Here is a 27,719-nt window from a genome sequence, read left to right on the forward strand (position 1 = left end):
TGTGTACTCAAATCTCATATCGGACCTGTGAACTTCTTATACAGAACGTGTGGTGTATCACATCTCCAAGATATAAGGATATAGCAGTCCCCACTCCAGCCTACCATTAACACAGAAGTACCAGGAGCAACAATCTTAATTTGTAATATTTTGTTTGCACCAATCATAAATAATCGGTGCCTAAGTGTGATTTTAAGTTCCTTCCTATTTTAACTTAACCCAATAAAAGTTATATTTTAAATTTGTAATTTGTTTTCTCCCCCTTTCACTTATTCCTTATGGAATAATTTGTGTCATTCAGTTAGATTAAATTTATCTTTAGACCTAGGAGTGCTACAAGTGTATACTTTCTTTCTTTTTTTGCTACACTATATAGCTTACATTTATACATGCAGACACACACACACTACATAGCATAAACTTATACATGCAGATACACACACACACTACATAGCATACACTTATACATGCAGATACACACTTATACATGCAGACACACATACACACACTACATAGCTTACATTTATACATGCAGACACACACACACACACACTACATAGCATACACTTATACATGCAGATACACACACACACTACATAGCATACACTTATACATGCAGATACACACTTATACATGCAGACACACATACACACACTACATAGCTTACATTTATACATGCAGACACACACACACTACATAGCATAAACTTATACATACAGATACACACACACAGTTATGGATACAGATAGACACACACACTACATCATATATGGGTATCTGTAATTCATTGTATGGGGTCCTGGGGTTGCTAAGCACATTAGCTGGCAGTCTGTGGCTGCCACTGTTCGTTACACTGTTCGTTACCCTGGTATTAGCACTTCTCATTGTATAAAACTGAAGGCATGCTAATATTATCACCAGGGGTTAGATATCATCATTACCAGAGGTAGGTTAGAGAGGTCACCATTACCCGTGGTCAGAGTGTATACAGCCTTCTTACTCCTGCTTAACCCACACACCATTCCTTTTCCACAGGGAATATATAACAGGTATCTAACTATGTGAGAGCAAAGCCAGCTGCTTCTGAGTATGGGCCCAATAGAATTAAAAAAAAATAAAAATTTTTTTTTTTTTAATTGCCTGGGGAAAATCGGGACAGATGGCTAGCAACTCGGGACAGAGGGACAGACCCCTAAAATCGGGACTGTCCTGCGAAAATCGGGACAGTTGAGGGGTATACCCACATACACTATTTATTTTTTCTGTACAGCTTAATATGTACTTTACTTATGTGTCTCTTAGATCGAAGTTAATATTTGACCTCCTCCTTAGAGGTGGAAAGCTTCTGTTCCTTTAAAGGATTGCTATGTTACTTTGTTTTCTTCATATGACTAGTGGTTGGGGATTGCTATAGCCAATATTTACCTTTCCATATGAATATACCAATCAGTGATGTAACACGGGGACTTATGGTCATATGCTGTGTGGGGAACTGGAGGGATATATGGTTTAGATACTTACATATCTGTTACTTTATAAGCTGTTTAAACCTATATTAGTTGATTTATCTACATGACTACAATCCACTTTGTATAATAGAGCTTTAAATTTACTATCCCTTTATATGAGATACAATTGCTTTATTCTACCACTGGAGGGGAGTATTGGTTTGTTTCCAACTCATATACAGCTAAAGTATGTGTTTTTATTGTTCACTCCACTATATTACTTTTGTAACTCTGGAGTTGATATCCTTGGGTTCCCCACATATCTTCAACCTATATTTTATGTTAAAGGGTCTCCAGGGGTCTCTATAATACATACTAGCTGGACGTATCACAAGCCATGTTATACGCTTGGATCTAATCTTGGCCCTTATGGTAGTTGCTTCAGTATTTACATGTACTATTCCACATTCATAGATAGCCTTAAAAAGGACCGTTAAGATAGACATACTGGAGACGTAGAACAATGTATCATTAGGACCTATCTCACTTATAATTTTTCTAACTTATAATTTAATTGGTCTACCTGCTGATGGGCATAGGGCCTGTGCCCAGGTGCAGGATTTAATTATACAATATTGTCTTCTACATGCTAACACCGAAGGTCCAATTATTTAATATTCAATATTGTCCACTTTATATGGTCTCATTGGAATGTACCAGTTGTGGCTATTTATGCCTTTTTTATAGCTCGACCGATATGTCTTATATCACTTAAAGCTGGGCGTGAGAGTATGTGAAAGTATAATGTTTACAATCCTTAAGGCTTTTTGTCCCCATAGTTCTGTTGCATATAATCTCCCTGCTAGCGGATAAACTTAGCTCACTCTTGTCCTCCTATACTTAACCAACATGTTCATGTGACTATAACTACGATGATAGTGCCCAGTGTTACTACAGTTTATCTACTCCTCCTACATTTATTTAAGTAACTCCTCCCTGACACGCAATGAGCCTTTTGGTTCCTAGGATACATATTTTTCGTATGATACTTCACTTTACCACCTCCCCCCCCCCCCTTACTGTATAGTATCCTGGTTCTTTATGATTGGACCAGATACTCAATGCGCGGTTCCCTTGTGAATAACCACAATTATTAGTATTATGCTTTATAAATAACTATGTTCTCTATCTTTAACATTGTCTCTCTCTCAGCAATATAGAGTATACTAACCATTTTATTGAGAGAAAAGAGAGCAAACAAACACTCTTTGATATATCATATCTGTTTTTTATCCTTTATCACTCTTCTCCTATTCCTCTTATATAGTAATGACAAGTGTGTTTGCACCACGTTCTACTGTTAATTAATTATTAATGAAACGTTATAATACCTAAAAGTAAAAAATGTATGAGGTTTGCTTAGTCTTGGGACTCTATGCACAACATACTATGCCTGTCAAGGACTTGACAGGCTCAGAAAAGTAAAAAATAGTGAGATATCTTGCAGAGGGATGCAGCACTCTTAAAATTGCAAAGCTTCTGAAGCGTGATCATCGAACAATCAAGCGTTTCATTCAAAATAGTCAACAGGGTCACAAGAAGCGTGTGGAAAAACCAAGGCGCAAAATAACTGCCCATGAACTGAGAAAAGTCAAGCGTGCAGCTGCCAAGATGCCACTTGCCACCAGTTTGGCCATATTTCAGAGCTGCAACATCACTGGAGTGCCCAAAAGCGCAAGGTGTGCAATACTCAGAGACATGGCCAAGGTAAGAAAGGCTGAAAGACGACCACCACTGAACAAGACACACAAGCTAAAACGTCAAGACTGGGCCAAGAAATATCTCAAGACTGATTTTTCTAAGGTTTTATGGACTGATGAAATGAGAGTGAGAATTGATGGGCCCGTGGCTGGATTGGTAAAGGGCAGAGAGCTCCAGTCCGACTCAGACGCCAGCAAGGTGGAGGTGGAGTACTGGTTTGGGCTGGTATCATCAAAGATGAGTTTGTGGGGCCTTTTCGGGTTGAGGATGGAGTCAAGCTCAACTCCCAGTCCTACTGCCAGTTTCTGGAAGACACCTTCTTCAAGCAGTGGTACAGGAAGAAGTCTGCATCCTTGAAGAAAAACATGATTTCATGCAGGACAATGCTCCATCACACGCGTCCAAGTACTCCACAGCGTGGCTGGCAAGAAAGGGTATAAAAGAAGAAAATCTAATGACATGGCCTCCTTGTTCACCTGATCTGAACCCCATTGAGAACCTGTGGTCCATCATCAAATGTGAGATTTACAAGGAGGGAAAACAGTACACCTCTCTGAACAGTGTCTGGGAGGCTGTGGTTGCTGCTACACGTAATGTTGATGGTGAACAGATCAAAACACTGACAGAATCCATGGATGGCAGGCTTTTGAGTGTCCTTGCAAAGAAAGGTGGCTATATTGGTCACTGATTTGTTTTTGTTTTGTTTTTGAATGTCAGAAATGTATATTTGTGAATGTTGAGATGTTATATTGGTTTCACTGGTAAAAATAAATAATTGAAATGGGTATATATTTGTTTTTTAAGTTGCCTAATAATTATGCACAGTAATAGTCACCTGCACACACAGATATCCCCCTAAAATAGCTAAAACTAAAAACTACTTCCAAAAATATTCAGCTTTGATATTAATGAGTTTTTTGGGTTCATTGAGAACATGGTTGTTGTTCAATAATAAAATTAATCCTCAAAAATACTACTTGCCTAATAATTCTGCACTCCCTGTATATTTGTATGTCTCTTAATTATAAACCTCAATAAAAACTATTTAAACAAAAACATTTAAAGATTAATTGAAGATACTTATTTTTGTATGTTTTTTACTTTGCATGACTATTTTTCATGGTATTTAGAACTAAATTGACAGTAACTAAATTTCCTGAGTAATTTTGTTTCAATAGTTTTCAAAATATTTCAAACCATTTTTTTTTTACATTTTTGAATAGTGGTCTTTCATAAACTTTAGTCATAACTATAACCCAAACCACTGAATGGATTTAATTACATTGTTCATACTAGGCAGCATGGAACTTCCATATTTTTAGGTTGTATTGATAGGTTTCTTTTATTCTAATATAACATTGGGACAGGTTATATACTTATTATTTTAAAAGCTACTCAAATTCTGCAATACATTTTTGGGTGTCACTTTAACTGGAAATTATATTGAATTCAACTATATCTCCACATTAGACTTCATTTTCATAGTCTGTCAAAACTTGAATATAAGTTCACACACCATAAAAACAAAATTTTTTTTTTTTTGTAAAGGGACCCACCTCTTGTGCCAATCTTCACAACAAACATCAAAGGAATAGAAATAGAAAAGTTGATCAGGAGAAACCCAAGAGCATATACTATAGCTCCAACTGTTTGTTTACCAGTTCCTCTGATAATTCCCCCAAAAAGAGCCTGTGGATAGATAATTAAAATTAAAAAATATAATAAACAGAAATATTTCCTTTTTATCAAAAATTTAGTTAGATCTAAAAATAGAAGTTAATAAATTAAGCTAATGTAAAATCATATTAAGAAAATATATATAAACTAAAATATATATACTAATGAATTGTATTTTCCAATATTTTTATTAATATTGTGATGAAGATCTTGTAAAATAAAAATTTACAAAAACCTAGGCCTAGATATCAGGTAATAGTAAATTGTATTTCCTTGTAGTAACAAACAAATTAAGGGACAGATTATGAGTGGAGCTCAAACATTTTGGCACAAGCGATATAGGATATTCATGTTTTTTTAGCGTACAGGTTCAATTGCGCTGATATTGCAAGTTGAAAATAAATGAGATTACTTGAGAGTAATTCAAGTTAACCCTCGTCGGGTTATATGTGTATATTTACAGACATATACAAGTGGCCCTCTCAACGATGGTTCAATTTGCGCCGTTTCAGAATAACAACCTTTTTTTCAGTCATGCGAATGCTATTGAAAAACATTGAGAAGCAGTGCATTGATTAAAATAGCCAGTAGGTAGATCTGTCTGCTTGTGTTGCAGCAAAGATATGCAAGCCAAGCACACAAGCAGGCTGAAATTAATTGGTGTAGCTAGACCTGAGCTATCAAGCAGTTTCCAAAGAAACAAGATCTTCCTGCCTAGAAATCAGTCCAAATTGGAATGCATAGAAAGAACTAATAGCAAAAAAAAAGTAAAGTCTGTGTTGTGTGATTTTTAAATTAGGTTTATAATGCTGTTTAGCATTTAAAGTCTTCATTTCAAAGCTTTAACAATATTGTATTAGCTGTAACTTATGACAATTTTGAGAAGGGCCTGGAACCTAACTCCCTCACTTCCCTTTGACTTACATTATAAACTGGGTTTCAATTTACAACGGTTTCGATTTACAACCATTCCTCCTGGAACCTAACCCCGGCGTAAACTGAGGGCTACCTGTGTACACATATAAACCCATAAATACATATGTATAGATATATAGATTTTATAGGAACCCTTTGCAGTTAAGTAAATGAAAACATGTTAAATAATATGTATGCACTATTCATTTTTAATAAATTGTTAGTGTGTATTTATTGTAAATATTTCACGTTCCAATGTTCTGCACATAGCAGAATATGTTCTATGTATTAATAAATATATATTTCTATTTATATCTGTATATATGTAGTAAGGAATATATATATAGAGGACAGCGACAAAAGTAAAAATAAGTATACAGGCTCGACTTCAAAAGGGAACGATTGCCTAACTAGATCGTTCCAATTATATGGAGTAGGTATATAGGTGGAGGAGCACCTCCAGAAGAGGCTTAAGTATACTATAAACAGAGCATTTAGCACTGAGGTTAGGTGTTGCGTTATACCACTAAAATAGATAAATAGCGATAGTATCCTAATGCTATTGTAAAAGCTGATGTAAAGTGACTGGATAAATCAATAATATTGTTGGAACGGTTAAGCAAAAGATAATAGAGTGTGATATCAGTATAGCCAATGTTACTCAGATATGTAACTAAAATGTATAGCAAGTATATCTATTTAGAAAGTTACAAATTTACAAATATAACTGTGATTATGTTGTACATTATGTTAGAACAGCTTTCATATTAATAAAATACAGATAACAAATGATGTTATATAACATCAATAAAGTTATACACTGATAATCAACAAGTATTGCATAGGTCGCGCAAAATGAACAGATATTGTTAAGATCGTGGATTTAGAACTTAACACAAAAAGATTGGCCAATCTTGAAAAAGTATATTAAAAATTGTGCAGGTAACAAGTGAGGATAAGTACAGTCCGATAAGGTGGCCAGTTAAATGGGATATCCAAAGTGCAACGAATGGTTCTAAGTGTGGATCCAGTAAAGAGTAACCTATGAAGAAAAAATAAAACAGAGGGCTGCACAAAACAAGCACAATAATACCAATACAATTGAAAATGTGCTCACCGTATTACAGAAAAACTCGGGCTGGTATGTTATATTCAAGAGCGGTCTACGCGTTTCAGCCTGCAACGAGGCCTTTGTCAAGACTATACCAGCTGAGAGTGATTTCAGTATTTTAAATCCTTGTTTAACCAATGCCGTGTGGGGGGGGGAAGGTATCACCATTTTGTGTCATTACATATCATATAGTGCCTAGCATATTTATGACTTATACATGTATTTGGATTTAATCAAATACGAGTAACAATAATATAAAAGGCATTTGTATACTGGAATAAATTTTTTTTGAAAAACGTGTTAAGGAACAATAATGCAATTATTTGTTTGTAGTGATTCTTACGCAATTTTGGAGTTGGGCAATTGGTTTACGCTATGGGTAGTTATCAAACAAAATATATTTGTGAATGTTATTACAGGTAAAAAAAAGAAAAATAATATATATATATATATATATATATATATATATATATATATATATGAATCATATAGATGTGTAAAGTTATCTTTAACACAGTATTGAGGGATTGGTGAGAGAAATTGCGAAATTAGATTAAATGTTCAGTGTTTTTGTGACAGTACATTACACAGGGAGGATTTTATAACAAATGTACTAGCAATGTTGGCTTGCAAGGACAGAATATAGAAAAATATACCATATTTTAGAAAATATGACGTTAAAGTTTAAAATATATAACATACAATGGCATAATACGATTAATTCCTATATCAGATGCAATACACAGCTAAAACATTGCCATGATTACATATAACACAATTAAAAAACAATTAAAAGAGGAAATCAGCCCGAGTTGGTGAGACACATAATAAAAATAAACATAAACAACATATTTAAATGGTGGTGTGTGAGATATATAAATATGTAGACATAATTATATGGAAATATTGCTAGTTGATGTTGATGGATATAAACCTTTTTGAAAAATCCAGAAATTAGGTTGCTAAGTGATATCAATAAGTAACCATTATGGTATAAACCTACCTATGGGTATTACATAAAATTGGGGTTTATAGTTGTGTACAAATACATGGTGTTGATATGTCTCAAAGGTGCATTCTGAAAGAAAATCTAACCTCTACGTGTTAAGAATATGGGTTAAAAAATAATAAATAATAATGCAACTTGAAATATTCAGCTTGTATGGCTTTATTTGTAAAAATGTATTATGAAACTGGCTCTATGTGATGGAGCTTAAGGGTTTGTTAGTCATAGTGGTATGGAAACCCTTCAGGTATATATCAGGAGACAAGATATGAACCCGATTGGGGTTACGGAGAGCTTACACAAGGGAGAATGATTAGGTACATTTTTATCTGAGAGGGAGACTACAATAAGTGTGCAATTTCAAAGTCTACATTTAGACCTTTAGGATGGATGCTATCTAGTTCAAAAATCCATTGGTATTCAGTCCCATGAATTTTAAGGCTTTGGTATCTCCATTATGTATTTCTTTGAAATGTTTGTATATGGGTACACCATCTATGTTTCCCTCTATTTTAAGGAGATGTTCTTTAATACGGTCTCTCAGGAACCTACTCATTTGGCCTACACATTGAAGTCCACATGAACATTCCATTAAATATATTACTCCTTTGTCTTTACAGCGAATCAGTTGATTTACTTTAAATCTTTCTTTTGTAATGTATGATTTGAAAAAAATCTTCTTTAGGCCATGCTTGCATGCCTTGCATTTATAGCATGGGTAAAAACATTTAAGTATATCATCTTGAACTCCTTTTGTTATATTGGGCTTTTTTCTCTTAGTGGTTGGTGCCAGAATGGTTTTGAGATTACTGTTTTTTTTATATATAAAATGTGTTTTATTTCCCCTATAATATTATCTTCTTTAACAATGTTCCAATGTCTCCTTATAATTCTCTCAATTTTAGGTTTATCTTGGCTATACTCTGTGATGAAAGGGACGTCCAAAATTTGTTGGTTTATGGATACAGCTTTGATCTTATAACTGAGTAGGGTGCTTCTATCAATCTTTTCCACTTCTATGGCAGTGTTGATCACATCTGTGTCATAACCTCTTTCTTTAAAACGGTCCAAAAGGATTTTAGATTGTGAACGCTATTCTTCTGGTTGGGAACAATTTTTCTTAACCCTCATGAGTTGTCCTTTGGGTATTTGTTGATCCAATTTTTGTAATGTCAGCTCTTTTTATGGAGATAATTGCTACAGTCTACTGGTTTGAAAAAAGTTGAAGTATTGATTATTCCTTTATGGGAGTCTTACTTTAGATCTAAAAAAATAATTTCACTGTAGGAATATTCGTGTGTGAATTTCAAATTGATCGTGTTTTGGTTTATCACGCTGAGGGTATGGTTCAGATCTTCTAGACTTCCCTTCCATATTATTAAAATGTTGTCAATGTACCTCTATCACAGGAAAAGATGAGAGAGTGAATTCAAATCTTTGTTGTGTCTTGTGTAAGGAAATGTCTAATTTTAGCAATGTTTTTAAGGTGGAAGCGGCAGGCTTTAGCCAAGGACTGAATGTGAGGAGTGAAAGAAAGATTTGAGTCAAGTGTGACCCCAAGACATCGGGCATGTGAGGTTGGGGTAATGATGGAGTGGAGATTTTGGAAGAAGGGGGGGAAATTAGGAGCTCAGTTTTGGAGAGGTTTAGCTTGAGGTAGTGAGAGGCCATCCAAGATGAGATATGAGAGAGACAGTTAGTGACACGGGTTAGCAAGGAAGGAGATAGTTCTGGTGCAGAGAGGTAGATTTGGGTATCGTCAGCATACAAATGATAATAAAACCGAGGGAACTTTATTAAGGAACCTAGTGAGGACGTGTAGATTGAAAAGGGGACCGAGGACAGAGCCTTGTGGTACCCCAACAGAAAGAGGTAACTGGGCAGAGGATACCCCAGAGAAGGCTACACTAAAGGTACGGTTAGACAGATAGGAAGACAACCAAGAGAGAGCTGTGTCACAAATGCCGAAGGATTGTAGGGTATGGAGCAAAAGAGGGTGTTCCACAGTATCAAAGGCTGCAGACAGATCAAGGATGATAAGTAGAGAGAAGTGGCCTTTTGATTTTGCTGTAAGTAGGTTGTTGGTAACCATAACAATTGCTGTCTGTTGAGTGAAGGGGGTAAAATCCAGATTGCAATGGGTCAAGGAGGGAGTTTAATGTAAGGAAATCGGATAGACGAGCATATACTAGCTTTCAAGAAGTTTTGAGGCAAGAGGTAGTAGGGAAATAGGGCGGTAGTTGGATGGGAAGGTTGGATCGAGAGAAGGTTTTTTTTGAGGATAGGTGTGACTAATGCATATTTAAGAGATGTAGGAACTATACCAGTGCTGAGGGAGAGGTTGAAGATGTGTGTAAGTATAGGGGTAAGGGTAGAATAGAGGGAGGGGAGTAGTTGTGAGGGGATGGGGTCGAGGGGACAGGTAGTGAAGTGAGAGGATAATATAAGGGCAGAAACTTCATCCTCTGTAACAGGGGCTAAATGTATGGCTATTTGGGTTTTGGATGATTGTGAGCTTTTGGAGGGGTTGGGACACCGGTAGTATGTTGAGAGCTGATTTAATTTCTGATGGAGTCGATTTTGTTGCAATAAACCACATTTTATATATATATAAAAAACAGAAATCTCAAAACCCTTCTGGCACCAACCACTAAGAGAAAAAAGCCCAATATAACAAAAGGAGTTCAAGGTGTTATACTTAAAGGTTTTTACCCATGCTATAAATGCAAGCATGGGCTAAAGAAGAATTTTTTCGAATCATACATTACAAAAGAAAGATTTAAAGTAAATCAACTGATTCGCTGTAAAGACAAAAGAGTAATATATTTAATGGAATGTTCATGTGGACTTCAATATGTAGGCCAAATGAGTAGGTTCCCGAGAGACCGTATTAGGGAACATCTCCTTAAAATAGAGGGAAACATAGATGGATGTACCCCTATACAAACATTTCAAAGAAATACATAATGGAGATACCAAAGCCTTTAAATTCATGGGACTACAAAAAATACAGAAAGACTGGAGGGGAGGAAATTTTGAAATTAAGTTACTTCGTGCTGAATACCAATGGATTTTTGAACTAGATAGCATCCATCCTAAAGATCTAAATGCAGAATTCGAAATTGCACACTTATTGTAGTCTTCCTCTCAGATAAAAATTTACCTAATCATTCTCCCTTGTGTAAGCTCTCCGTAACCCCAATCGGGTTCATATCTTGTCTCCTGGTATATACCTGAAGGGTTTCCATACCACTGTGACTAACGAACCCTTAAGCTCCATCAGAGCCAGTTTCATAATACATTTTTTACACCTAAGCCATACAAGCTAAATATATCAAGTTGCATTATTATTTATTTTCTATTTTTTAACCCATATTCTTAACACAGAGGTTAGATTTTCTTTCAGAATACACCTTTGAGACATATCAGCACCATGTATTTGTACGCAACTATAAACCCCAATTTTATGTTATACCCATAGGTAGGTTTATACCATAATGGTTACTTATTGATATCACTTAGCAACCTAATATCAGGATTTTTCAAAAAAGTTTTAAGTAATAGGTTTATATCCATCAACATCAACTAGCAATATTTCCATATAATTATGTCTACATATTTATATATCTCACACACCACCATTTAGATATGTTGTTTATGTTTATTTTTACTATGTGTCTCACCAACTCGGGCTGATTTCCTCTTTTAATTGTTTTTTTATTTGTGGTATATGTAATCATGGCAATGTTTTAGCTGTGTATTGCATCTGATATAGGAATTAATCGTATTATGCCATTGTATGTTATATATTTTAAACTTTTTTAACAAGTCATATTTTCTAAAATATGGTATATTTTTCTATATTCTGTCCTTGCAAGCCAACATTGCTAGTACATTTGTTATAAAATCCTCCCTGTGTAATGTACTGTCACAAAAACACTGAACATTTAATCTAATTTCGCAATTTCTCTCACCAATCCCTCAATACTGTGGTAAAGATAACTTTACACATCTATATGATATATATATATATATATATATATATATATTATAAATTTATTTTTTTTACCTGTAATAACATTCACAAATATATTTTGTTTGATAACTGCCCATAGCGTAAAGCAATTGCCCATCTCCAAAATGGTGTAAGAAGTACTACAAACAAATAACAGAATTTATGCTTACCTAATAAATTACTTTCTCCAACGGTGTGTCCGGTCCACGGCGTCATCCTTACTTGTGGGATATTCTCTTCCCCAACAGGAAATGGCAAAGAGTCCCAGCAAAGCTGGCCATATAGTCCCTCCTAGGCTCCGCCCACCCCAGTCATTCGACCGACGGACAGGAGGAAATATATATAGGAGAAACCATATGGTACCGTGGTGACTGTAGTTAGAGAAAATAATTCATCAGACCTGATTAAAAAACCAGGGCGGGCCGTGGACCGGACACACCGTTGGAGAAAGTAATTTATCAGGTAAGCATAAATTCTGTTTTCTCCAACATTGGTGTGTCCGGTCCACGGCGTCATCCTTACTTGTGGGAACCACCAAAGCCTTAGGACACAGATGAAGGGAGGGAGCAAATCAGGTTACCTAAACGGAAGGCACCACAGCTTGCAAAACCTTTCTCCCAAAAATAGCCTCCGAAGAAGCAAAAGTATCAAATTTGTAAAATTTGGCAAAAGTGTGCAGTGAAGACCAAGTCGCTGCCTTACATATCTGGTCAACAGAAGCCTCGTTCTTGAAGGCCCATGTGGAAGCCACAGCCCTAGTGGAGTGAGCTGTGATTCTTTCAGGAGGCTGCCGTCCGGCAGTCTCATAAGCCAATCGGATGATGCTTTTAAGCCAAAAGGAAAGAGAGGTAGAAGTCGCTTTTTGACCTCTCCTTTTACCAGAATAAACAACAAACAAGGAAGATGTTTGTCTGAAATCTTTAGTAGCCTCTAAATAGAATTTTAGAGCACGGACTACGTCCAAATTGTGTAACAAACGTTCCTTCTTTGAAACTGGATTCGGACACAAAGAAGGTACAACTATCTCCTGGTTAATATTTTTGTTAGAAACAACTTTAGGAAGAAAATCAGGTTTAGTACGCAAAACCACCTTATCTGCATGGAACACCAGATAGGGCAGAGAACACTGCAGAGCAGATAACTCTGAAACTCTTCTAGCAGAAGAAATTGCAACCAAAAACAAAACTTTCCAAGATAGTAACTTAATATCTATGGAATGTAAAGGTTCAAACAGGAACCCCTTGAAGAACTGAAAGAACTAGATTTAGACTCCAGGGAGGAGTCAAAGGTCTGTAAACAGGCTTGATCCTAACCAGAGCCTGAACAAATGCTTGAACATCTGGCACAGCTGCCAGTCTTTTGTGTAGTAAGACAGATAAAGCAGAGATCTGTCCCTTTAGAGAACTTGCAGATAATCCTTTCTCCAAACCTTCTTGTAGAAAGGAGAGAATCTTAGGAATTTTTATCTTATTCCATGGGAATCCTTTGGATTCACACCAACAGATATATTTTTTCCATATTTTATGGTAAATTTTTCTAGTTACAGGTTTTCTGGCCTGAACCAGAGTATCTATTACAGAATCTGAAAACCCACGCTTCGATAGAATCAAGCGTTCAATCTCCAAGCCGTCAGCTGGAGGGAGACCAGATTTGGATGTTCGAATGGACCCTGAACAAGAAGGTCCTGTCTCAAAGGTAGCTTCCATGCTGGAGCCGATGACATATTCACCAGGTCTGCATACCAAGTCCTGCGTGGCCACGCAGGAGCTATCAAGATCACCGAGGCCCTCTCCTGATTGATCCTGGCTACCAGCCTGGGAATGAGAGGAAACGGTGGAAATACATAAGCTAGGTTGAAGGTCCAAGGTGCTACTAGTGCATCTACTAGAGTCGCCTTGGGATCCCTGGATCTGGACCCGTAGCAAGGAACCTTGAAGTTCTGACGAGACGCCATCAGATCCATGTCTGGAATGCCCCATAATTGAGTTATTTGGGCAAAGATCTCCGGATGGAGTTCCCACTCCCCCGGATGGAATGTCTGACGACTCAGAAAATCCGCCTCCCAGTTTTCCACTCCTGGGATGTGGATCGCAGACAAGTGGCAGGAGTGATTCTCCGCCCATTGAATTATTTTGGTCACTTCTTTCATCGCCAGGGAACTCCTTGTTCCCCCCTGATGATTGATATATGCAACGGTCGTCATGTTGTCTGATTGGAACCTTATGAATTTGGCCTTTGCTAGTTGAGGCCAAGCTCTGAGAGCATTGAATATCGCTCTCAGTTCCAGAATGTTTATCGGGAGAAGAGACTCTTCCCGAGACCATAGACCCTGAGCTTTCAGGGATTCCCAGACCGCGCCCCAGCCCACTAGGCTGGCGTCGGTCGTGACAATGACCCACTCTGGTCTGCGGAAGCTCATTCCCTGGGACAGATGGTCCAGGGTCAGCCACCAACGGAGTGAATCTCTGGTCTTTTGATCTATTTGAATCATTGGAGACAAGTCTGTATAGTCCCCATTCCACTGTTTGAGCATGCACAGTTGTAATGGTCTTAGATGAATTCGTGCAAAAGGAACTATGTCCATTGTTGCAACCATCAATCCTACTACTTCCATGCACTGCGCTATGGAAGGATGAGGAACAGAATGAAGCACTTGACAAGAGCTTAGAAGTTTGATTTTCTGACCTCTGTCAGAAATATCCTCATTTCTAAGGAAATCTATTATTGTTCCCAAGAAGGGAACTCTTGTCGACGGAGACAGAGAACTTTTTTCTATGTTCACCTTCCATCCGTGAGATCTGAGAAAGGCTAGAACGATGTCCGTATGAGCCTTTGCTTTTGACAGGGACGACGCTTGTATCAGAATGTCGTCCAAGTAAGGTACTACTGCAATGCCCCTTGGTCTTAGAACCGCTAGAAGGGACCCTAGCACCTTTGTGAAAATCCTTGGAGCAGTGGCTAACCCGAATGGGAGGGCCGCAAACTGGTAATGCTTGTCCAGAAAAGCGAACCTTAGGAACTGATGATGTTCTTTGTGGATAGGAATATGTAGGTACGCATCCTTTAGATCCATGGTAGTCATAAATTGACTTTCCTGGATAGTGGGTAGAATCGTTCGAATGGTCTCCATCTTGAACGATGGTACCCTTAGAAATTTGTTTAGGATCTTCAAATCTAAAATTGGTCTGAAAGTTCCCTCTTTTGGGAACTACGAACAGATTGGAATAAAATCCCATTCCTTGTTTGTTTATCGGAACTGGGTGTATCACTCCCATCTTTAACAGGTCTTCTACACAATGTAAGAATGCCTGTCTCTTTATTTGGTTTGAGGATAAGTGAGACATGTGGAACCTTCCCCTTGGGGGTAGTTCCTTGAATTCTAGGAGATAACCTTGAGAAACTATTTCTAGCGCCCAAGGATCCTGAACATCTCTTGCCCAAGCCTGAGCAAAGAGAGAGAGTCTGCCCCCCACTAGATCCGGTCCCGGATCGGGGGCTACTCCTTCATGCTGTTTTGTTAGCAGTGGCGGGCTTCTTGGCCTGCTTACCCATGTTCCAGCCTTGCATCGGTTTCCAGGTTGGTTTGGGTTGTGAGGCATTACCCTCTTGCTTAGAGGATGCAGAATTAGAGGCCGGTCCGCTCCTGCGAAATGGACAAAAATTAGACTTATTTTTAGCCTTAAAAGACCTATCCTGTGGAAGGGCGTGGCCCTTTCCCCCAGTGATGTCTGAAATAATCTCTTTCAATTCTGGTCCAAATAAAGTTTTACCTTTGAAAGGGATGTTAAGCAATTTTGTCTTGGATGACACATCCGCTGACCAAGACTTTAACCAAAGCGCTCTGCGCGCCACGATAGAAAACCCTGAATTTTTCGCCGCTAATTGCAAAGCGGCATCTAAAATAAAAGAGTTAGCCAATTTAAGTGCGTGAACTCTGTCCATAACCTCCTCATATGGAGTCTCTCTACTGAGCGACTTTTCTAGTTCCTCAAACCAGAACCACGCTGCTGTAGTGACAGGAACAATGCATGAAATTGGTTGTAGAAGGTAACCTTGCTGTACAAAAATATTTTTAAGCAAACCTTCCAATTTTTTTATCCATAGGATCTTTGAAAGCACAACTATCTTCGATAGGAATAGTAGTGCGTTTGTTTAGAGTAGAAACTTCCCCCTCGACCTTAGGGACTGTCTGCCATAAGTCCTTTTTGGGGTCGCCCATAGGAAATAATTTCTTAAATATAGGGGGGGGAACAAAAGGTATGCCGGGCTTTTCCCACTCCTTATTTACTATGTCCGCCACCCGCTTGGGTATAGGAAAAGCGTCGGGGTGCACCGGAACCTCTAGGAACTTGTCCATCTTGCATAATTTCTCTGGAATGACCAAGTTGTCACAATCATCCAGAGTAGATAACACCTCCTTAAGCAGTGCGCGAAGATGTTCTAATTTAAATTTAAATGTCACAACATCAGGTTCAGCTTGATGAGAAATTTTTCCTGAATCTGAGATTTCTCCATCTGACAAAACCTCCCTCATGGCCCCTTCAGATTGGTGTGAGGGTATGACAGAACAATTATCATCAGCGCCCTCTTGCTCTTCAGTGTTTAAAACGGAGCAATCGCGCTTTCTCTGATAAGTAGGCATTTTGGATAAAATATTTGCTATGCAGCTATCCATTACAGCAGTTAATTGTTGCATGGTAATAAGCATTGGCGCACTAGATGTACTAGGGGCCTCCTGCGTGGGCAAAACTGGTGTAGACACAGTAGGAGATGATGTAGTATCATGTTTACTCCCCTCATCTGAGGAATCATCTTGGGCAATTTCATTATCTGTGGCAGTACTGTCCTTACTTTGTTTGGACGCTATGGCACAATTATCACATAAATTTAAATGGGGAGACACATTGGCTTTCATACATATAGAACATAGCTTATCTGAAGGTACAGACATGTTAAACAGGCTTAAACTTGTCAACAAAGCACAAAAACGTTTTAAAACAAAACCGTTACTGTCTCTTTAAATTTTAAACAGAAAACACTTTTACTGAATATGTGAAAAAGTATGAAGGAATTGTTCAAAAATTACCAAAATTTCACCACAGTGTCTTAAAGCATTAAAAATATTGCACACCAAATTTCAGAGCTTTAACCCTTAAAATAACGGAACCTGAGCCGTTTTTAAATTTAACCCCTATACAGTCCCAGCTATAGTCTTTGCTGAGACCCAACCAAGCCCAGAGGGGAATACGATACCAATTGACGCCTTCTAGAAGCTTTTCCAGTAATTTTTAGATCCTCACACATGCATCTGCATGCCCTGCTCTCAAAAAACTGCGCAGTAATGGCGCGAAAATGAGGCTCAGTCTATAACTAGAAAGGCCCCCTGACTGGAAAAGGTGTCTAACACAGTGCCTGCCGTTATATAAACGTTCCCCAAGATTATAAATGCAAATTGTCAGCCTAAATCTGAATAATATGCCCAAATAAAGCAATCGATTTAGCCCATAAAAATGTCTACCAGTTTTTTAGCCCATATTAAGCCCTTTATTCTGTTTGTTTGACTAAGAAAATGGCTTACCGGTCCCCATGAGGGGAAATGACAGCCTTCCAGCATTAAACAGTCTTGTTAGAAATATGGCTAGTCATACCTTAAGCAGAAAAGTCTGCTAACTGTTTCCCCCAACTGAAGTTACTTCATCTCAACAGTCCTATGTGGAAACAGCAATCGATTTTAGTTACTGTCTGCTAAAATCATCTTTTTCTCACAAACAGAAATCTTCATCCTTTTCTGTTTCAGAGTAAATAGTACATACCAGCACTCTTTTAAAATAACAAACACTTGATAGAAGAATAAAAACTACATTTAAACACCAAAAAACTCTTAACCATTTCCGTGGAGATGTTGCCTGTGCAACGGCAAAGAGAATGACTGGGGTGGGCGGAGCCTAGGAGGGACTATATGGCCAGCTTTGCTGGGACTCTTTGCCATTTCCTGTTGGGGAAGAGAATATCCCACAAGTAAGGATGACGCCGTGGACCAGACACACCAATGTTGGAGAAAATTGGATTTTTGTTCCTTAACACATTTTCAACATTTTTTATTCCGGTATACAAATGCCTGTTATATTATTGGTACTCGTATTTGATTAAATCTAAATACTTGTATAAGTCATAAATATGCTAGGAACTATATAATACGTAATGACACGAAATGGTGACCCAAACCCCCCCCCCCCCCCCCACGGCATTGGTTAAGCAAGGATTTAAATACTGAAATCACTCTCAGCTGGTATAGTCTTGACAAAGGCCTTGTTGCAGGCTGCAATGCGTAGACCACTCTTGAATACGACATACCAGCCTGAGTTTTTCTGTAATACGGTGAGCACATTTTCAATTGTATTCATATTATTGTGCAGCCCTCTGTTTTATTTTTTTCTTCATAGGTTACTCTTTACTGGATCCACACTTAGAACCATTCACACTTTGGATATCCCATTTAACTGGCCACCTTATAGGACTGTACTTATGCTCACTTGTTACCTGTGAAGTCCCACTACACCCAGGATCTGACTATACTTTCCACATATGGGACACTAAATTAACAAATTAGTAACTTTTTCTGGAATTTCACTTTATCCCTAATTTTGGGACATTTCACCCATATATTCCTATTTTTATTTATATTTTTTTATTGTTACTTTATTCATCTCCCCTTTCACCTGGATATTTACATATCCTCTGTGCACAATTTTTAATATACTTTTTCAAAATTGGCCAATCTTTTTGTGTTAAAGTGATGGTAAAGTCATCTGTTGTGCAGTACATAATCCTTTTTTCTTTTACCTTAACTAGCACATCGATGTGCTTATATAAATAAAAAACAATTTATTCACTCTGTAATGATGATTTTATTTCCCCTCCGTAGAGTTTTTTTAAACAGCCTCTCTATAATTTTTTCACCGGTGCAGCTTTGATTGACAACGCTTTTAGCCAATCATCAGCTCACCATGCGCCCTATGTAAAATATGAACCGCACGCTCCCGGCATCTACACTAACTCTTTGCTACTTACTGCGCATGCGCACTTCTTACGCTAACTGCGCATTGCTATCTGAGAATACTCAGCTCCTGGTTTTAGCCGATGTAAGTAAACAGTAAATCATTCCTTTCGTAATGATTCACTGTTTGCTTTCATTTCTCTCATCAGCCAGATATTTTTCGATGTCTATATGTTTCAATGTTTGCTTTAATTTCTACCATCAATAATTTCTCTCTTCATATATAAAATAATTGTAAGTATTTTTTGCCCAAAAAATACTTACAATTATTTTATATATGAAGAGAGAAATTATTGATGGTAGAAATTAAAGCAAACATTGAAACATATAGACATCGAAAAATATCTGGCTGATGAGAGAAATGAAAGCAAACAGTGAATCATTACGAAAGGAATGATTTACTGTTTACTTACATCGGCTAAAACCAGGAGCTGAGTATTCTCAGATAGCAATGCGCAGTTAGCGTAAGAAGTGCGCATGCGCAGTAAGTAGCAAAGAGTTAGTGTAGATGCCGGGAGCGTGCGGTTCATATTTTACATAGGGCGCATGGTGAGCTGATTGGCTAAAAGCGTTGTCAATCAAAGCTGCACCGGTGAAAAAATTATAGAGAGGCTGTTTAAAAAACTCTACGGAGGGGAAATAAAATCATCATTACAGAGTGAATAAATTGTTTTTTATTTATATAAGCACATCGATGTGCTAGTTAAGGTAAAAGAAAAAGGATTATGTACTGCACAACAGATGACTTTACCATCACTTTAAGTTCTAAATCCACAATCTTAACAATATCTGTTCATTTTCCGCGACCTATGCAATACTTATTGATTATCAGTATATAACTTTAGTGATGTTATATAACTTCATTTTTTTATCTGTGTTTTATTAAATATATAATTTTTAATATGAAAGCTGTTCTAACATAATGTACAAGATAATCAGTTATATTTGTCAATTTGTAACTTTCTAAATACGCTTTGCTAGATATACTTGCTATACATTTTAGTTACATATCTGAGCAACATTGGCTATACTGATATTACACTCTATTATCTTTTGCTTTACTGTTCCAACAATATTATTGATTTATCCAGTCACTTTACATCAGCTTTTACAATAGCATTAGGATACTATCGCTATTTACCTATTTTAGTGGTATAACGCAACACCTAACCTCAGTGCTGAATGCTCTGTTTATAGTATACTTAAGCCTCTTCTGGAGGTGCTCCTCCTCCTTTATATATACTCCATATATCTGTATATATCTATACCTATTTATGATCATGTGAAATATTATATATATATATATATATATATATATATATATATATATATATTCGTGCTGGGTTAGTGCATATAAGAATATGGGATCAGGGTTTTTGCTCCATTGACTTCTATGGGGCAATAGGTTATTGCTCGCGCAATATTCTAAGTTCAGCTTTTTGCATGCGTCGGGTTAGTGAGAGAGCAATAACTTTTTTTCTTTCAAATCATAATACTGAAACACGTCCGAAAGTTTACTTCTAGCACAATTAGCGCTCTAGCAAGAGTGCTTCACTCGTAATCAGGTCCGAATTTTTTCTTTTCTTTTTATAAAGACAATGATGCTGCTAATCATATATACTCACATTTGATTTTGAAATAACGCATTGATAACTCCTACATGGGTTTTTGTCAAATATGAAAAAGTGTGTAAGAAATCTAAATTTATATCGAAAAATTAAATTGTGGCTACCAAAATACTTGTTGCAATCAACTTTACAAAGTTATAGAGATTTTAAGTTCAGTTTAAATTTCTCTTGTCAGCCTGATCTTTCTGTTGTAAACCTGAAACTGAAATTAATTTATAATCATAGCAGAAAGATTAGCTGGTACTTACATTGGTTTGGACTGAGAGACACTGTGGTTATGAACACAGAAATGCGATGCGGTAACTAATTCTTCCATTGCTGCTTTTTATCTTAGTTGAGAGCTTGTGAGTGAGTGCTGGACTTTTTCTGTGTGTTTATATTAAAAAATATTATTTTTTGTAATTTTCCTTGTTTGGGCCTTGCACCCAGGCCTGACTGGGGTTAACTGCCTGTGACTCTGGTGGCAGTGCAGCTTCCTGAGAGTGCTGGTTTGCACCCAGGGCTGTGCATGTTGCAGGGTCATAGGATGTGTACCCGGTCCGGTCTGAGAGTGCTGACCCCACCCCATGTTTTGTGTATATATATATATATATATATATATATATATATAATTTTTATTTTTTTATTTTTTTTTGTGAGCAAGCACAGCAGAAGGTTTTATTAAATCATTGGAAAGATATTGTTAACATGTTTTCACACAGGGTAATTTTACCATTTAATTTCTTTCATAACGCCAGAGAAAATTGATTTGTATTGATTTTAAAATGATACTTTGCAGCGTTTACTGTTCTACTGATCAGCCAGCCTGTTACAACTGCCTGACTGGCTACTGCTTTATAATTAATTCATTTTGCTTATAGGCAGCCTAAAAATCAACTTATAAACAGTTATTGGTTTTCATGTTAACCAATAGCTTGAGGACAGGGTTGTTCTAGACCATAATGTTAAGGATGCAATAAGTTGACCTCAAAGGTAAATTTAAAGGGTACAGGGGATATTGGGGGCTATTTCACCTTTTCACATCTCTAGTGTGTTGATAAAGGTGCAAGTGTATGTCCTCTTGACATTTAGATCACAGAAATGGAACATAGCTGAATATAATGTTAAAAAAAATATTTGTTGTATACTTACACACATTGCATCAGCAACAAAGAATATTGCAATAATGGGTGTTGCTTTGATGACCAGAGATAGTATTTCTCTGGAAAAAAAAAAAGTTTATGGGAATTTGTCTCACAAAAGCAATAAACCAATTCAGAATACAAAATGAGTTATTCACCAGAAGGAGTTTAATAGTGAAGGCTTCCTTTCTTTGAGTTTGAATGCATTAAAATGACCAGAATCACATTTCTATTATCGTGAGCAACTAAGAGTTATTAATGCTAGGCTGAGCATTTGCAAGTAACTTTAAATTTACTTATGATAACAATAACCATATAATTACTGTGATAAAGGCTTATATTATACTGTAAAATGTCGCCCCCTTTAATTTGTTCCCAATGATCCATTTACCTGCCAGAGCATATTCAATGGTTTACAAATTCCATATTTACCTTAATTGTGTCATTTTAAACATTTATTTTTGCCACTAATACTGAACATTGTAATATTATAATACTGGCTATAAAAAGCTATCTGAACACATAACGGACAGTGTCAAAGCATTGTTATTCTGTCTTTTTTACTTTGTGTATTTAAAGCTTGTATACATTCAGTATGATTTGGGTTTGTATGTGCCCTTTCATAAACCAAATCTCAAATGTCATTTCCTTGGCTCTTATGGGCCCTGTTTGTATGTGGCCCTGGTTACATGTAGTAGCTGAGTTAACAAATGAAGTTACATCCACTCTGCTCTCATCCAGAATGCCCTGCTAACAACATGAAACATGAACACAGCTATTGTTCTAACTCTATCTCATGTCATCTCTCTACAGTAGGGTTGCGACCTCAGTCATGTTTTCCTGGACACTTTTGAGTTATACATGTTGCAGGGTGTGCAGAAAGGAACATGAATAGTGCTGTTCAGTGTCACTATTTATGTGCTTTCCAGGGTTGAAATTCATGTTTTCGACCTGCACACCCTGCAGCATGTATAACGCATGTGTCCAGGAAAACATGGCGGAGGTGGCAACCCTACTCAGGTATGCAAATTCACCTCTTTTCACCACTATCTAAGGATGAATTTCCTTGTCCTGTAAACAGTTTTATTTCTGGTAATGTTTGATTTTTATGACTATTTTGTAATCAGATGTATTCTGTTTAGCTGTGTAAGTATAGTCTGCATTTCCTAGCATTTGCCTCTTCCCCTACATTCTAATGTGTATGGTGCATAACTCCTTTGTAGCCAGACTGCCTGAAACCAGGTGAATCACATTAATTCATTAGTAGTTAGCCTCCACTAATATAAACATCCTTATCCTTGGCTTGGCTCTCGTGGGCCCTGTTTCTAAGTAGCCCTGATTACATGTGGCAAGCAGAGTTAACAACTAAAGTTAGAAACTGGATGGAGAATGTCTTGCCGGACTGACAGAGCTCAGACTCTCACAAAGAGGTTTACATAAAACCAAATTTTATTAATAAAATGAAAATCTCAGTGTCTCATGACACTAGATATTAAAAGAACAAGCAACGCGTTTCTCAGACTGCTGTCTGTTTCATCAGGCTTCCTGATGAAACAGACAGCAGTCTGAGAAACGCGTTGCTTGTTCTTTTAATATCTAGTGTCATGAGACACTGAGATTTTCATTTTATTAATAAAATTTGGTTTTATGTAAACCTCTTTGTGAGAGTCTGAGCTCTGTCAGTCCGGCAAGACATTGGAGAAACCAGTTTCCTTGCAGTGTCAGTGAGCTGGGACACTGTGAGATCCCAGTCTGTTTGATTTAGCACAATTGGGTGCTGCTCCACTTGTGAGTACCTTTTTGATTACCTAACAAATCTCTTTCACCAACTGTATTACACTAGGAGGCGCCTTTGTCTTTTTGTGATTTTTTTTTTTCACAGAGAACTTGCTCTTAGATCCTGATTTCCCTGACAAAGCAGCTGACTCCAGTCATCATCTGTGTTCCTGATCATTGATCATCCTGGTATTTGATCACATTCATCATTTGGGACTATACCCACCCCAATTGGGACATTTACCATCTATATAACATTGCAGAAGAAGACAGCATTTCCAGATAAGAACCTTTTAGGAATTTCTTATTACTGTATTTGCTATTATTTGTGTTGTATCCTATGTTTCTCATAGTCCCATATTTATAAGAATTGTTTCTTTTTTGTTTACATTATTCCGTATAGTATATTTTATTATAGTTATTATATATAATATCTTGTTCTCTTCTCTCTTAGCCTATTTACATAATAATCATATAAGGTCCTGTGCGCCCCCTAGTAGTAACACACCCTTAGTGTTACTGATTGTTTCTTTTGACTTTACAAATAAAGTATAATATATATAATGTTAACATAAGGTTAAATTATATATTCTGGGTCCAGTTGGTCACAAGGTTAGGGCTATCCAATGAGATAACAGCTACGGGTATATATTTTAGGTGTTTTTAACTATGTCTAGGTCTATGATTAAGGCTTAACGGCCAAAACATGTGAGACTATTTCACCTGATAAGCTGCTATAATGCCATTTTTAATTTGATGAACAAATAAAGGAACTTCATTTTAACCACATCTTGTGCTGGCTGAACTTTTGGTTTCTGTCTATTTATTATATGTAAGCAAGGGGCAGCATCAGTATTCAACCTTCCAGTAGGGGTTGAGAGAGAGCCTGGTCCATTTGAAAGGATATTTTCCTGCAGCATCCAAAAAGGTTTTGTACTGTGTAGGCTTGGAAAGTGTTGGACCATTACATTTATTGGGAGCACATGGAGGAAAATATAGTTATTTGTGAGTATTTTGTGGAGTAAAGAGATCTTAAGGGTGTAGGTTTGGTGTCAGGTTTCTGCAAGGGTTAAAAAGTTAATGGTAAGAGAAGATAATTCCTGTTTAAGGGTCTATCAGTTTAGGGGTGTGACAGCTATTTTAGTGGCGGCTATGCTCTGTATCCTGTGGGGATGTGTGCCCAGTCAGCTGTTAAGGGAGATGTGTATTGACAGATTAATGGCCCTACTAACAGTCTCTTTGGCACCAGACAAGTAAGTTGCATCCTTATCTCCCATTAAAAGAATAAAACTAGAAATGCCTCTCTGTCAGAAAACTGGGTTGAGGTTGTATTTGTTTAAATGCTATTGATTCTTTTACAAGATTTTGATTTTCATATGAACTGGAATAATCAGAAGAGTTTTATATAAATATGTGTGTGTGTTTAATAAAGAATTTATACTGATTTCTTAATTTAGACTCGATTTTGAGTCTAGATTGAAAATGTGGAACTGGCATGCAAGTGCCTTAGGATATCTTTCCCTATATTGCTTGAATCTCCAGTGAATAAAGTATTTGTAAAGGCTGTCCGGGTTGTACTATCACAGACTGCTGGTGGACTCCTCAGGTCACTGCCAGTGACCTCTGTCTTTGTATAGAGAGAGCAGATACTCTAACGGTTACATGTCAGTCGGACACATGAGTAGGTGAGGACCAGAAATATATTAATTAAAACAAAATTAAATCAAAATTCAACATAGATATGTAAAAGTTGGGATACAACATAAACATCTATGGTTCACTAAGTAGTTGCAGTTGCAATACAAAAGTGCAACAGTGTAAAACGAAAGTGCAGATTTCCAAGTGCAAAAAGGCAAAAATGCTATGTGTGTATTAAAGTTACAAATTACAAACATATATATATATATATATATATATATATATATATGTGTGTATCAATATACGATCGCATAAGTAAATAATTCATTTCACCTATCCAAAAAAGTGCAGGTTAGTCCCAAATTATTTCAAGGGTAAAGTCCACAGGGGGTTATTACATGCGGCAGGCTACTTCTTCTAGTAACTTGCTGGTAGTCAAGTCAGATCGTCTAGAATTATCAAAGAAAAGAAGAAGGCGCCACCATAGTGCACAATCAGTAGTTCAAATGCGTATCTGCACAAATACTTAATGTACTTACAAGATTCAGGGCACTTGAGAAGTGCTACATAAGCCTCCTGGACTTTTATAAGTCATCCAGACAACTTTTTCCTCGTGTGTTCCAAAAAGCTTCTGCTCCAAACAGCTTGTAGTTTGATTAGACTGTCAGTGACCGGGATAGTTGGATTGCTGCAACGGTTGCAAGGCTGTGATTCACAGGCCATACAATAAGACCATATAAAACTTCCACAATAGTGGACAATGGTTAAAAGTATATATAAAAAAAAAGTTGTGAAAAAGTCTAAATAAAATAAGACTTTATTTGTTAAAACACAATGTTTCACGGGCTTGCCTTATCGTTTCCTCAGGTGTAAATATACACCTGAAGAAACGGTCAGGTAAGACCGTGAAACGTTGTGTTTTAACAAATAAACACCTAGATTATGAGTTTGGCGTTATGAGTCAAATAGCAGCGTTATGGCCTATAACGTTTCATTTTCCCTAACGCTGCTATTACAAGTTTTGACGGTATAGGTGTACCGCAAGCCTTTTAGCGGTATTATGAGTTTGCCTGGGAGGCAAAAAAGTTAGGGGTACACCTTATACCGACAAGATCCGTACATCTGAAAGTCAGTAATTATGAGTTTTACGTTACAAAGCTGTAACATAAAACTCATAACTAAAGTGTTAAAAAGTACACTTATACCCATAAACTACATATTAACCCCTAAACCAAGGCCCTCCCGCATCGCAAACACCGCTCCCGACTGCCAACACTAATAAAATTTATTAACCCCTATTCCTCCACTCCCCGACATCGTTGCCACTATAATAAACCCATTAACCCCTAAACCGCCACCCTCCCACATCGCAAACACTATTTAAATATTATTAACCCCAATCTGCCGTCCGCACACACCGCCGCTATAATAAACCTATTAACCCCTAAACCACAAGCCCCCCACAATGAAATATACTATAATAAAATATTAACCCTAAACCGCAAGCCCCCCACAAGAAAACATACTTAAATAAACTATTAACCCCTAAACCGCAAGCCCCCCACAACAAAATATGCTATAATAAACTATCAACCCCTAAACCGTAAGCCCCCCTAACTTTATATTAAAATTACAATTTCCCTGTCTTAAATTAAATTAAAAATTACCTGTCAAATAACAAAAGTTAATTTTAAACTAACAATTAAACTAATATAATTATTAAACTACAATTAAACTAACGACCAATTAAAGAAACATAAACTACACATTAAAAAAATCCTAACAGTACTCTAAAAATGAAAAAGTAACTAATTACAATAAAAAATAAAACTAAATTGAAGGATCCATCCAGCCGGCGAAGTCCTCATCCATGCGGCCTCTTCGATCTTCATCCAGCCGGTGAAGTTCTCATCCAAGCGGCAAGAAGTCTTAATCCAGGCGGCATCTTCTATTTTCATCCATCCGGTGTGGATTTCAGGGCATGACGAAAAAGCTAAATGTCCTTTTAAAGATGCATTATACACATTTTTTTCTTTGCATAAATGTTTTGTAGATCTATTTATATAGCCCATAAAGTTTATTTTTTTTAACATTGCTCAGATTTTCAGACTCCTAACCAAGCCCCAAAGTTTTATGAGAATACCGTGATATACCTACTCCTGCTTGCTTCTGTTTGTGTAAAGGGTCTTTTCATATGCAAAAGAAGGGGGAGGGGGAGTGTCTTATTTCCCACTTGCAGTGGACTTTCCAGCTACCTTTTTTAACAGAGCTAAACTGAGAGCTTCTAAGTAAGTTTTTAAATTGTTTTATACTGGATTTTTATATCAGTATCTGCATCTTATTCTTTATAGTAGTGTCTATTACATGCAGTTATATGAAAATTAGTGTATACTGTCCCTTTAAGGGCAATGCCCATACAAATGCCCTTTTCAGAGCAATGGTTAGATTAGGTTTGTTTTAGATTTTAGCTTTTTATTTGGGGGGGTTGGTTGGGTGGGTGGTGGGTTTTACTGTTGGGGGGGGGGTTGTATTTTTTTTCAGGTAAAAGAGCTGATATCTTTGGGGC

General features: G+C 37.0%; 1 protein-coding gene across 1 annotated transcript in view; it reads right to left on the reverse strand.

Moving 5' to 3' along the window:
- LOC128652464 (multidrug and toxin extrusion protein 1-like) overlaps positions 1–27,719 on the reverse strand; it is a 199,121-nt gene that overhangs the window by 40,496 nt on the left and 130,906 nt on the right. Inside the window, exons 11-12 of the mRNA XM_053705402.1 lie at positions 21,750–21,819; positions 4,766–4,898 (exon numbers count right to left, since the gene is read on the reverse strand). Of these exons, the coding sequence (XP_053561377.1) occupies positions 4,766–4,898; positions 21,750–21,819 (203 nt within the window). The remainder of the gene's footprint in view (positions 1–4,765; positions 4,899–21,749; positions 21,820–27,719) is intronic.

This window comes from Bombina bombina, chromosome 3 (genome assembly GCF_027579735.1).
Source record: "Bombina bombina isolate aBomBom1 chromosome 3, aBomBom1.pri, whole genome shotgun sequence".
In the NCBI taxonomy this organism is placed as follows: domain Eukaryota; kingdom Metazoa; phylum Chordata; class Amphibia; order Anura; family Bombinatoridae; genus Bombina; species Bombina bombina.